At 65.6% G+C, this 13347-nt stretch overlaps 3 protein-coding genes across 3 annotated transcripts in view; 2 read left to right on the top strand and 1 right to left on the bottom strand.

Annotated features, from left to right (window-relative positions):
* Window positions 1-3787, top strand: part of MNEG_4069 (hypothetical protein) — a gene marked incomplete at both ends in the record, with an annotated part of 6199 nt that extends 2412 nt beyond the window's left edge. The window contains 3 exons of the mRNA XM_014047451.1: window positions 89-355; window positions 648-768; window positions 3106-3787. Of these exons, the coding sequence (XP_013902905.1) occupies window positions 89-355; window positions 648-768; window positions 3106-3787 (1070 nt within the window). The remainder of the gene's footprint in view (window positions 1-88; window positions 356-647; window positions 769-3105) is intronic.
* Window positions 3788-5573: 1786 nt separating this feature from the next.
* MNEG_4070 (Dynein light chain Tctex-type 1) lies at window positions 5574-6752 on the top strand (the record flags this gene model as incomplete). Its single annotated transcript, XM_014047452.1, has 5 exons — window positions 5574-5603; window positions 5717-5803; window positions 6048-6153; window positions 6431-6492; window positions 6693-6752. 5 exons carry the CDS (start codon window positions 5574-5576, stop codon window positions 6750-6752), a joined length of 345 nt encoding a protein of 114 aa, XP_013902906.1.
* Window positions 6753-7959: 1207 nt separating this feature from the next.
* Window positions 7960-10472, bottom strand: MNEG_4071 (hypothetical protein; the record flags this gene model as incomplete). Its single annotated transcript, XM_014047453.1, has 2 exons — window positions 7960-9919; window positions 10111-10472. The coding sequence occupies 2 exons, from the start codon at window positions 10470-10472 to the stop codon at window positions 7960-7962; spliced, it is 2322 nt and encodes a 773-aa protein (XP_013902907.1).
* Between the last annotated feature and the right edge of the window lie 2875 nt (window positions 10473-13347).

A 13347-nucleotide genomic window follows, 5' to 3' on the forward strand; every position in this document is an offset into this window, starting at 1 on the left:
CCCCCGCGAGGCTTACCGCGAGTCCCCGCCCCTTGCCCTGCTGGCTCCTTTTGAAACCCGCCCTTCCTGGTCATGCAAATCATGCCAGGCACATACTTCTACAATGCATCAGACGGCTCTGGCAACGCCTGCAACGACACGATCACCGTCGCGCCCTGCATTCTTGAGTGCAAGGCGCCCAATTTTGTGCAGCAGCCGGCGCTCAATTTCACAGTCGGCTGTCTTCCTGCCAACACCAGCAAAGAAGATTTTGTGCAGGTCCAGAGCGTTGGAGACATACCGAACGTGGCCGTCACGTTCACGTCTGCGCAGCCTACAACCACCACAAGTAGCGGGTTCGAGTTTGGCGCCATCGGTGAGGCGCTGCTGCACAGATCAATGATGGTCCAGGCCATGCCCTGCTTGTGCAAGTGTGACGTTGTCGGGCTGCGTCGGTGGCCTTACCTGCGGAGCAAGCAAGCCACAGTAGAAACCACCAACAGCGAGCGGCCAGATGATGCCCATTCTGCATCCACCATCTCCACCAGCTTGTTCCCTGCTGTGCTGCGCGTTGTTTTTGCGGCTCATCTGCAGGCCCCTTCTTCCCTGCATTCGTCCCCCCCCTCCACACTGCCTGCACCCTTTCACCCACGCATTTGTCCCCGCAGGTCCATTCCCATATAACGCGTCCCTCAACGGCGCAACCTGCACTGGCATGGCCACCGTGACCGCCTGCGGGGCCACCGTGCAGTGCCTCTCCACGTTCGCCCAGCTCACCAATGCCACGGGGTGCGACGCAGCAGTGTTGAGGCAGGCCGAGCTCATCAAGGTTGGAGGCAGCGGGGACTTCAATAGTGCGGGCGTCAACTTCACGCCGCCCATCTTGAGGTCAACGACTTCACGCCCACCAGACTTCATTATCGAGCCAGGTGTGGGGCGGCATGCATGATCGCTCGAGAGGCACGCAGGCGGTCTGCAGCATGCGTGTGCGCGCGTGGGGGGCGTCCAACGACTCAAAGCCCATTCCACACCAGGACCCGCGCGCTGCTTGCCCCTGCGCACCGAATGGGCGGTCCTGGATCTGCTGGGCACAGGTGTTGTAGCGGAGAGCCGCGCTTCATGCCTGTTGTCTCCCAGCCCCCAGCCGCCGGCCGCCAGCCCCTCTCCTGTGCAGACATCATAAGGTTGTCTAGCCCTTGACCCGTTTGCACTCCTTCAACGGTGTCCTAATTTGAAACCAGCCCAGTAAAGGGTTGCAAACAATTGACAGGACCTCACGCATGTTGGCAGTTACCATGGATGAAACGTTGCTGCAACCCAAACCCTGCCTGCTGCGAACGCAGGCCTATACAGTTTTCAAGCCAACGCGTCGGCCGCAAATGCGTCGAGCTTGGCCACGCTCGGCACCTGCAGCGGCGGACGGGTGGAAGTGTACGCCTGCCCGGCCGTCGTCGCCTGCGCCAGCCCAAACATCTCGCTGTCGGCCGCCACAACGGGCTGCGCGGCCGCCAACAGGTCCCTGGCGGACTTGGTCTCTGTCGGGGGCGGCGGGCGGGCGGCGGCCGTGGCGGTGGCGTGGACGGGGACGGGCGCGCAGGTGCCCGTGACTGGCAGCGCTCTGAGCTTTACGTTCGTGCCTGGTGCGGGGGCAGGGGCTTGCCCCGGGTGGGGGGCCGCAGGCGCCAGGAGTCAGGGCGGGCTCGCCCGAGGTTGAGTGCGTGTCACCACCTCTGCAACCGCATGTGCGTGCGGAGCCGGGGCGTGGGGCAGCTGCCCTTGAGCAAAACTGTGCACCTTCCCTGACGTTAATGAGCACTACACACATATTGCCAGCAAACGAGACCACCTTCCAGCAGACAGCACGGCGTACTGCCCCTTACTCACTGCCCTGTCCCTCCGCTCGCCCCGCCTCCCAACGCTTGCCCCTCTCCCAAGGCTCCTATCCCTACACTGCCAATGCACCCAGCGGCTACCCATTTACACAGCCAGTCGGCGGCGCCAACTGCTCCGGTGTTGTGACGGTGACACCGTGCCCGGCAGCGCCCATCAGCCTTGCCTGCGCCAACCTCAGGCTCAACCTTTCTGCCGCACCCACGGGCTGCCAGCTGTCGGTGGTGGCGGCAAAAGCAGACTTGGCCACCGTCGTGGGGGCAAGCGCTGACGATGTGGCAATCTCGTGGGCAGGCGCAGCGCCAGCAACCGTGCCTGGCAGCTCGAACTTCAGCTTCACAGCAGGTGAGAGCGCGTGCAAGGAGGGGCAGAAGGGAGTTTGGCGCTGATCGTTGATGCGTTCTGCGCACGCAGCGCGTTGGCATGCGGGCTTGTCTTTTGGAGGCGTTGTGTTTGCATGACGCTATCTTCCCCCTTGCTCATGGGCATGCAGCATGTATTGTCGACCACAACTGAAGCAAACTCTGCTGGCTCCTGCATGCATATGCCGGCGCAACTTTCCAGGGACGTATGCTTTCACGGCGTCGGTCAACGGGTCAAACTGCTCGGGTTCAGTCATCGTGGCGCAATGCAGCTCCGGCGTTTTGTCATCCAGCCGCGTGTGTTCTGATCTGCAGGTGTCGCTCGAGCCGGGCACCACCGGCTGCCAAAACACCACGCTGCCTGTGGGGAACTTCGTCAACGCCACCAGCCCCATCACCAGCCTTGTGTTTGAGGCAGAGAGCTCACCGGCGTTGCTGTCCAATAATTTTTCAAGCGTCACCTTTGCTGCAGGTGCGGTTGCATGCCCTCTTATAAGGGATTGATTACGGTTATCAGCATGAGCGCACTCCCCCAACCACTCTGCTGTTGAGTTGATGTCTGGCATACCCACAGCTCGCCAAGCCTTGAAGGCCAGCGAGGCAGACTCATTTGGCTTGAATCATGTGTTGATGTCACTGCTCGTTGCCCATGCGGTTGTCCCATTCGCACTGCATCACACCCACAAGTTTTTGAGTGCACTCACTCGTGTGACTGCGCATCCCTCCTTCCTCTCCTGTACCCCCATCAAGGCCTGATCTATCGTTACAATGTATCTCTACGGAGTGGCGAATCATGCAATGGCTCTGTCACCATCCTGCCCTGCAGTCCAGGCTGCAATCCCCTGACACTCGGAGCCGCCGCACCGACATGCAGCGCCAGCCTCAACGCCACCGCGCCTGCCCCTACGGGGCCCTTTTTCCAGCCCTCCACGCTGGGCGCGGCTGCCAGCGGCTTCACGGTTTCAAACTCGGCGGGCTCACAGTCGGCGCTGCCTGTGGCCTACCCCATCGGCTCCTGGAGCGTCATCGGCGTCGTCACCTACCCGACCGGCCCGGTCGCCACCCCAGCCTGCAACATCACTGTGATTGACACGACGCTGCCGCCGACGCCTGTGCCAAAACCAGGGCCGCTGTGCTTCTACAGCAACGAGAGCTCAAACGTGCCCTCCTATGACGTCTTTGTCTCAGACCTGGCAGAGCTCCCACCCGGCAGCTACTGCCCCTCCAGCAGCCACAGCAGCCAGCTGCGGATCTACGCGGTCGGGTGCGAGCGGAGCATCCGCAACAAGCGGGCTCGCATCTGCTGGCCCCAGGACGGCGAGGCTGTTGACATCAACCGCAAGAACGCCGCCAGCAAGGAGGTCATCAGCGTGACCCTGCAGGCAATCAGCACTGCCAGCTGGCCCGTGCTGGTCAACAACAATGCCTCTGCAAAGGTGGCCGTCGCTGCGGAGGTCTACAAGAAGAGGAGCAACGTGCCCAAGAAGCTCCGGGCGACGTGCAAGCCCGTGTGGAAGAGGCACCCCAGGGGGCCGCAAGGAGCGGGCCGGAGGTGACAGCCAGCAATCGTGGTGGCGCCCGCGGCGGGATGCCGTGCTCGAGCTCGTTGAGTGTGTGTCTCAAGCTCGCGCGACCCCAAGGCGTCGTTGATCCCCGCCTGCAAATCCATGCGCATGTTCTGCATGTGATGATCACCCCTGCAATTATCTTCGTCTTTTCAATCCAAGAAATTCAGGACATGCACTCCTGCCCTGCTGCCTGGCACGCACAATCTCACACACGTGTGCACACACACACACACACACACACAGCATGCTTTGTTGCACACACATTCTACGGCAGTTGGTCCGGGCAAGGCTTGACAAGGGCTTTTTATTTTGCAGCGTACGTGACCCAGTCAGCGCACTCTCCTCATGGGTGGTTCTCCGCTGCTGGGAGCCGTCCTCACTCTCGCGTGACAGTCCTACCTCGGACGCACACCACGTGCTTCCACCACCACTCATTCTTGCATGCATTTTGCTTGCCGTGTGCAAATTGCAATCACACATCCATGGTAGTCACGACTGTTTTTGTGCCCCGCAGCCTGCAATATGTCACACGCGCGGACCACAACTGCATCTGCTCAACTGCATGTCAGGGTTGGCGGGACCGCTTGTGGCGTCTCCTGTTGCTCCTGCATGCACGCACCTCTCTCACGCCACCAATACAAGTTTGCCTGCTGCGGCCTTTCTTTCATCAAGGTGTGCACCTTGATTCTGCACACCATTGCACACCGTTTTCGGAAGACGCCCGCCGCTGCGGCCACCCCCTTTCCTGCACGGGCCCTGCCAACCATTGCGAGATCTTCACCATCACTTGCCTCATCATGGGTTGCTCCACATAAACACACGTGTGTGCATTGTGCAGTCAGCAAGGAAAGTTGTGCACACTGCAAGGCTTTGTTTGTGGGTTGCGGTGACCATCACTGTTTATTCGAGGGAGTGATCCTGGTTTTGTGTGCCACACTCGAACGTGGCCTGTTTGCAAGGTGTGCAACCAACAGCGCTCCCGTGTGCGATCGACCAATATGCCATAAATGCGCAGATTCTAGGTAGCAACACTTGGCAACTGAATCAAATGGTGCCAGTGGGCAGGAGGGGAGGGAGCGCCCGGGTGCATGAATGCGTGCAGGCGGCCCTGAGCTGCGACATCGATGCTGGTTGACGCAGTAAGCCCCCTCTCTTAAGCTGCCGTAACCCGCGAGTGGCAGCAAGTTTCACCGCACTGTACGCATCGCACTTGAGCTCATACACGCAGCGCGGTCACAGCAAAAACTAACACCATCACAACCTGACGCCATTGCATCGGGATTGGCGGCGCGAGTGAGCCGCCAGCTGCAGATCCAACCGCGCCACGCGGCCGAGCTAGCATGCAAATTGGACCACCAAGGGGCGCGGTTGGTGACAGGGTTGTCATGAAAGAAACAGGCGCTGTGTTGCCTAACATCAGCATGCGTGACGCTCCAGGCACCGCCAGCACCCAGCAGTGCAACTAGAACTTGGCTAGTGCGACATGCTCCCCATGGGGGGCCCACGTGCTCCCAACCCGTGAATGAGTGATATTATAGCAAATATAACTGTCATGCAATCAGTTGTACACCTCATGCATGCGTCCCAAACGCTGAGCAGTCACCCGCGCGATCTGGCCTGTGCATGTTGGGTGGGTGAAAGTGAACAAGTGAAAGTCATTTTTTTGTGATCCCCTAAAAAATCGACAATGCAAGCATTTAGGCAGGAATTTCGCGATCTGGTCAACCGCAATTCCGTATGATCCAGCGCCCTCAGTCAGTTTGAGCTCCGACTTATGGACGATGCAGCATCAGTGCCAGATGAGGTGCGGCATCGTAGAGCGCTGCTGCCGGCGTGTGCATCCCACCTGCGCCATCCACCGCAGTGCGCCCACCTCGCGCATGCGCCTGCACCTCTTGTGCGCCCTGTTGCAAGCAGACCGGGTTCGTGGCAGACGAGGTGACCGCAATTGTCAAGGAGGCGGTGGACGGCGTCCTGGCGGCGGAGGCATACAACGAGCAGATGGTACAACGAGCGTGCCCATTAACCAGAAGTCAGTCGTGGGAAACATGAATGGCAGGCAGCCTGCAGCTAGGGGATTGTTAGGAAAATAAACGGGGATCAGCCAGGATTGCACTCAAGGAAGCGCCGATGCATCTACACTCTCAAACAGCTGCGTGTGTGCGCGGCCGTGGCCGCCCCTCTGTAACGGATACCCCCTCCCTTGTACGTCCCGCGCCGTTCGGGCCTGCGCGGCGCGTTTTTGCAGGTGGGGCGGTGGACGAGCAACTGCCTGGAGGGCTGCGTGAAGCGGCTGGTGGCGCTGGGGAAGCCCTACAAGTACATCGTGACATGCACCATCATGCAGAAGACGGGTGCGCGCACCAAAAATCGCACCCGCCTCCGGGGGCGACGCGGCCGCGGCCGCGGCAACGATCTGCCGTCAGCTGCTCAGGGGGCAGAGGGTTCTGCCTGTCATGAGGTCACCGTGGGAGTGCCGGGGACTCACGTGCGACACGCTGGTGCGCCAGGTGCAAGGGGCGACGGCTGCAGAATTACGCGGCGGCTACGCGCGCAGCGAGGCAGGTTCATGCGGCGCAAGTCGTGATCGGCGGCGTCCACCACCTGCTGCTGCCCCGCCGCGCCTCCTAGGTGCCGGCCTGCACACAGCTGCATCGGCCTACTACGACACCGCCACAGACGGCAGCCGCACGGTGGGTGGATTTTACAAATTGTGCGACACGTGTGTTGTGCAGGAGACCTCCGCAAGCTTGGACGCGCGCACCGCACAAGGCAGCTCGCACAGCCCAGCATGCCTGCCGCGCAGCACCGCCAGCCGTTGGTTGAAAGATTGCCTGCACAGCCGGTCGCTCCTGAACAGCTGTCACCCCCCCCCCCCAAACGCCTGCGACAGATTCGGTGGGAAAACAAGTCCATGTATGCCATCACAACAGTTTTTGCGCTGGCTGCATGATCAAGACTAGGCCAGCGGGGCCGCGGGAGCGAGACAACAATGTCCTGAAGATACCCGCGGAGCGAAGCTGATGCTGCCGGCGCCGCCGTCGCGGGCACGCTTGCGTTCAGCCGAGCGCCGCGCGAGCGCGCCGGATGCGGTGCGGAGTCGAGGGGTTACTAAGTGCGATGCGCACCGCGGCAACGCGCTTGCTGGTGGGTGGGGCGGCGCCGCAAGCTATCAGCTGGCATTCTCCTGAGATGTCCCGCAAGGCGGCCCTCGAACGCAAGCAGGCGATTCCAGGGCCCAAGCTACCGTCGCTCGTGCCCCGTAAGCGGGCGAACAGCGGGCGCCAGGGACCGTGTGGGAGCCGATCAATGGAAAAAGCAACAAGAGAGGCAGGAAGGCAGTCCGAGGCGCCGCCGTTGGCAAGCATTCCTGTTATGCTGGCTGCGGCCCATCGGGAAAAACGGGCGTGCGGCGGGGCCTGCGGGCGCAGAGAGGCTGCGGTTGCCGCGGTGCATGTTGCAAAGGCAGGGGCAGGTGCCTGCGGGCGGAGCCCCCAGTGTGCGCCACTCCACGCACGCCACGTGTGGGGAACATTCGGCGGAAAGGGTCCATGGAGGGGCATGGGGAGGCGGAGGGGGAGCTTGTAACCGCCTCGGTCGCGCTGCGGCAGCAGCAAGGCGGCGCGGGCGGCGAGTGGGACGCCTGCAGGATGCGTATGACTGTGCTGTTATACGAGTGACGAGTGGAATGTCCCGACCCACAAATGCGAACGCTAGCCGCCAAAACATCGAAAGCTATGTATGTGCAAGAGATAACAATCCGTCGACAGAGGCCCGCGCACAGGTAGGTGCGCGCGCGGCGGGGGCGGCGTTGCGCGCCGCTGCCCCAAACATTCTGCAAAAGCCCCTCGCCCTGCGCGCGCGCGTGCGCGCGAGACGCAGGGGTGCGCGAGGCGGGCAAGTGGGCAGCCAACAGGAAGCAAGGCCGCCGTGGAGCGGCGCGCGCTTGCGGGCGAGTGAGAGCCTCTCTGGGTGCTGGCGGCGGGGCAAAACATCGGCTGCCATCCACGGGTTGTGAGGCACCGGCTAGCAAGGCACGACGGCGTAGCCGCTGCCGCGCGCCGCAGACACTCCCCAGGCTCGCGCCTCGGCGCGGCAAGTGAGGGGGGTTGGCGCCAGGGGCGATCAGGACGCCAACAGCTCGTGCAGGCGGCCGGGCCCTACACATGGGCCCCTGAGGCATGGTTCTCATGCAGGCGCGGCTGCTGCCTCAGGGAAGTCGTGTCCCCATCCGCGTCCCCCCCAAACCCCCTCCGCCGCTTCCCGGCCCCGCCCGCCGCCTCCGCCTCTGCCGCGCCGCCCGCGCCGCCGCCGGCCCCGCCCGCGGCGCGCTTGCGCTGGTCCACGACCGCCGCCACCGCAGCGACCGCCGCCGCGTGCGTTTCGGCCGCGTCCTGCTGCAGCGGCTCGCCCGCGACCTGCGCGGCGCTCCGCATGCACGCGAGCAGCAGCTCGGGCTGCGACTGCAGCAGGCGCTCGATCTGGGCCATCGCGGCCGCCATCACCGCCTGCTCCGCGTCCAGATCAGTGGTCAGGTCGTCCTCGCCGCTGCTGCGCGCCTGCCGCGCCGCGAGCAGCAAGCCGGCCGCGCCGGGGCAGGCCGCGCCGTCCGTGCCAGCGGCGCCGGCGACGCCGGGCTTGCCTGCGGTGGCCGCCGCGCGGCCCTGGCCGCTGCAGCTGCTGTTGGCCCCGCCCTGCGGCATGGCGGGGCTGCCGTGCGGGGCGGCCGCGGCTGCAGCCGCCGCGCCCGTGGGGCGGGGGCGAGCTGCGGCCTCCATGCGCTGGCTCGACAGGTCCTGCTGCTGATGTGGCACCTCCAGCTTGAGCAGCTGCTGCAGGTGCTGCTGCTGCTGCTGCTGTTGCTGCTGGTGCTGCTGTTGCACAGCAGCCGCCGCCGAAACCGCCGCCGCCGCAGCCGCCTCTCGCGCCGCCGCCTGCTCCCACACGTCCCCCACAGGCATCCCGCCCGCAGACACGCACGCGATCGGCGCGCCTCCCCCTCCGCCTCCGGACGCCTGCCGCGGGGCGAGCGCGGCCGCGCCACCGACCGCCGACATCAGCTGTTCCAACGCGAGCTGCTCCAGGCCGCTGCCGCCGCCGCCGCCGCCGCCGCGCCCGGCGGCCCCCGCGCCGCCCAGCAGGCGCGCTTCGAAGCCGTGCAGCAGCGCGTCGAGCACTCTGTCCTGCAGCGCGCCCTCCGCGGGCCCGGGCGCCGCGCGGAGCTGCTGCAGCTGCGCCGCCGCCGCGGCGCCCGCGCCCGCACCGGGCGCGGCGACGGGCGCGCGTGCGCTGGGCTGCGACGCCCACGCGTCGTGTTGCTGCATGGCGGCATACTCCTGCAGGATCTGGTCGAGCAGCGCGTCGGCGTCCGGGTCCCCGCGTCCCGGCGCGCGCTGCGCACGCGGCAGCGCCTGCTGCGCCGCTTGCGCAGCCGCGGCGGCGGCAGCCGCGCCCTGGGCGCCGCCGAGCAGGGAGAGCTGTTGGTGCTGCAGCTGCAGCTGAAGCAGCAGCTCCTGCTCCAGCGCGTCCTCTGCGCGGCGCCGCTGCACGTCCAGCAGGGGCGGCAGCGGCTGCAGCGCGGCGCCGTGCGCGACGCCCCCGCGCGCCGCGGCTGGGCCCGCGGGCCCGCGGACTGCCGCGGCGGCGGCGGCGGCACTGCTCTGCTGCTGCGCGGCCACGGCGGCCGCGGCGGCGGCCGCGCGCTGCTGCTGCTCGATGAGCTGCATGATCTGCTGTTGCTGCTGTTGCTGCTGCTGCTGCTGCTCCTGCTGCTGTTGCTGCTGCTCCTGCTCCGCGCGCCTCTGGTGGTTGTACTGCGACGCGAGCGCCATCCTCGTCTCGAGCTTCGCGCGCTTCACCCCCGGCTTGGCGCCCCCGCCGCCGCCGCCGCCACCGTTCCCGCCGCCATCGCCGCCCTGCCCCGGGTACGCCGCGCCGCCAGCGAGGCGCGCGACCGCCTCCGGCGCGTCGGCGCCCAGGACCTGCTGAATCACGATCGCGGTGTGCACCATGGCGCAGGCGTCCTTGTTCTTCTCTTTGAAGTTGAGGACCGCGCTAGGGCCCAGCAGCAGCGACGCGGCGCGGTCGTACGCCAGCGCGGCCTCGCGCTCCTCCCGAAACCTGTTGGGTTGTTTTGAGTGGGGGGAGGAGACAGGGGTTGACCACAGGGGACAGCGCGCGCGGGCAGCGTGGCACGCCCGCAGGGCCCGCTCCCACAGGCGAGCGGCCGTGCGGGTGCGGCCGCGGGGTGGGATACGCGGGGGCGCGGGGCGGCCGGGCGTGGGGCGGCCGGGCACATGCGGCTGGCGCACCTGCCAAGGTGCACCGTATATCGCCCGAACCGGATGCGCGCGCGCCAAGTGCCATTGTCTGTCGCCGCGACGCCGCGGTAGCTGGAGGTCTTCTCAGATGATCGGTGGCGCGGGCCCCGGGGCGCAGCTGCAGCCGGCGCCGCCCCCGCCGCCGCAGCAGCGGCCGCTGCGGCGGCGGCCGCCGAGAGCGCCGCAGCGCCCCCTGATCCGTCGTCGCCAGACGCCGACTGCATCCAAGCGGCGGCCGCGTTGCCGCCTGCGCCGGCGTTGCCTGCCGAGGCGACGGCGACTGCGCGCGCGAGGGCCTCGTCGGGCGCCTCGCCACTGCCCGTCCCGCGGCCCCAGCTGCCAACAGGCTGCATTTACAGCTGCTGACGTGCCAAATAGCTGGCGTGCCTGCAACTGCGGAAGGGACGGGCAACAGACGGCCAACAGGTTGGACGGTCTGTGTCCGCCGAAAAAAAGCGTAGCTGCCCAGCCGCGCCCGAGACCTGCCTGCACGCCCGCGTGGTCCAAGATGGAGGTGAACATCCCAAATGCCTTGTTCAGGCCTCAGCCCACCTGATGAAGGGCTGCACGGCGACCACAGTGATGATGCTGTGGGTGGCTAACAGGACGGCCACGTCAGGTCCACAGGCCACTCCAGTAAAAAACGATGTTGCGTGTGATCACTCACAGAGCGCCGCATGCCGTGCAGCTTGTCGATCGCGTGGCATGGACCCAAGGATGCAGTTAGCACACGGCTATGCGTAAAGGGCTCCTGCGCCACCTTGCTCAACGAAGATAATCGATATCAACGCAACTAGGGGCGCCACGAAACGTTCTGCGGTGTCAGACTGAGCACGGGGAGCTATGTTCAATCGCGGCCCCAGCTGCGCGTGGCTTCCTGTCATAGGGGCATCGGGTCATAGCTTCAGTGGCCCCTTAATGCTGCACCCCAAACACGATGGCTACGTGACACCTGACATTGCTGGCTCATCTGGGCGCAGTAGCGAACGGTGCGGCCAGCCACCAATTGGGCACGTGTGACGCAGGGCCACGGTGTCCGTGAGCCGCGGCTAGACCAGCAGGGCACCGTCAGCAACTGTGGCCACCTCATTTTCTCATCCTGATGCCCAACTCAACAACAATGGCGGCAGCAACCTGCCAGCCAAGCATTGCGTGGCATGGGAGCAGCCGCGAAACGCCTGCCAGTCCTGCCAACAACACTGGACGCGACGCCGCCACTGGGTTCGCACGAGCGCCCGGCCACAGTCTGGTGTCCAGTACTTATCACCGGGTGGCACCACCCTCGCCGCACTCCCCGTCCGCGCCCGCAGTGCCGCGCGCGCCGCTCAACCCCCCCCCCCCCGAATACTCTGGCTCCCCTTGCAGTGAGGCGTCACCACCGACAGCGCTGACGACGGGCGCCAGGGCTGGCGGGTACGCATGCCCTTGAGCCCGGGTGGGAGCATCGGGCACCAGTCACTCCTGCTCACCCACCAGCGTCGTCGAGGCAGGCGTTGCCGCTCGCTAGTGTCGTAGCTGGGTGCCCTCTGCCACTCGCTAGTGTCGCAGCTGGGTGCCCTCTGCCGCTCGCTAGTGTCGCAGCTGGGTGCCCTCTGCCGCTCGCTAGTGTCGCGGCTGGGTGCCCTCTTGTTGCCCAGTCCCCGCCCCTGGGCCGAGCTAGTGCATGCAAGCGGCTGGCCTGGGAAAATGCACCCACGCCAGACGCGGCCCCAACCAAGCCGTCCAGGCATGCGTCTGTTGGGCCGCCCTTTTTCTGCACGTGTGCCAGCGGAAGCTTCTGCTCCAGCGTGTGTCGTCTACAGGCTGCGCTTTAGGAAGTCGCAAGCGCCGAACACCCCCAGCAGTGGCATGCGCCTGCACCATGATCACACAAGGCTGCTCCTCCAAGGTGCCTGTTACAGAACACCAGGCGCCACTGCGTTTCAGACATGCAACGAAGCTTGGACAATGCCTGGTGCATCAAGGTTTTGTTATCATCGCGTGCTTTCGTGGTCGAAGCCTCCCGCCGAGAGCGCATCGAGCGTGCGGCGGCGCCAGGGGCAGGGCCAGGGTGGGCAGCGCGGCACGCGACCGTCAAATCTCGGGCCGGCGGCTGCAGCCCCGCCGCGCCCGGCACCGCTCGCCGCGGGGGCTGTCGGTCGGCAAACGCAGGTACATGAGGTAAAGCAATGCTGAAGAAAGGACAAGAGGATGCCTGGGCCAACTTGCAGCGGTGTGTAAGCGATTGCAGGCGCGCGCGGAAATGGCAGCAAGTGCTGGCGGATCTTGCGGTGACGCCCGAAAACCCAGCACCCGTCACCCGCGGGGTCCGCAGGCCCCACACAGGGGCAGGCGGCCAGAGATTGGACCGCAGGGGGTGGCCAGGCCGCAAGTACCAGCGGCCGGCCACACCTAGGTACGCGGCCGAGAGCCCGCAAGGTTTCCTGGGGCAGGTGGCTGGGTTCCTCGCCACAATGTGCTCAGCGTTGGTGCGACGTGTTGCTTGCAGTTGGGGCCGCTTGTTGCACACCCAAAGGCCAGGTCAGCCCCAGACGCATTCAGTTCGTGGGTGCACGGAGGCAACCCGCAGTGCCAAGACACACAGTCAACGCATATATAGAGTACCAGGCCTCACACGTGAACGTCCGTGCAAGGGCCCGCAACAGATGCTCCACCCGATAGCTGCGGCTCACGCGCAGCGGCGGGGACCCAGTCGCCTCAGGGCGCGCGCAGGTTGGAAAAGCGTCGCCATCAGAGAGCGCCAACGCAGTGATGGTAATGGCGCAATGGGGCCAATTCTTGGTCGAGAAACAGTGGGCGCGCCCTTGCGCCGGATGGTTGCCCCCACCTCAGGCCGCCGCATCCAGCAGGGGGCAGGTGCGCCCAAATGAGTGCGCAGCGGCCCTGAGGTGTTGAGATGCCAGTGCGGCGCCGCCTGTCTGGTGGGGGCGCGCAGTGCTGTAATTCCAGTGGAAATCCGTTTGTTTGTGCCAGGCGCGGGGGTTTCGTCGGGGGCGCCAGTTGCGATGGGCCGTGCCACCGGAGCTGGGAATCGCGGACAGAGCAGAGTAAACAACGGCGGTTCGTGCACGCGTCGACGCAAGTGCGGACCGGCCAAGGCAGCCCGCCCGCCCGTTGTCGAAATGGGAGGATAATCTGATTGCACCCCAAAACAGAGCCCCAGGAGAAAGCAGCGCGCGGCCGCGCCGCGCCGCGCTCGTCGGCTAAGGCCGCGGGGCGGCGCGGCGG

Source organism: Monoraphidium neglectum, assembly GCF_000611645.1.
Source record: "Monoraphidium neglectum strain SAG 48.87 unplaced genomic scaffold scaffold00546, whole genome shotgun sequence".
Lineage (NCBI taxonomy): Eukaryota > Viridiplantae > Chlorophyta > Chlorophyceae > Sphaeropleales > Selenastraceae > Monoraphidium > Monoraphidium neglectum.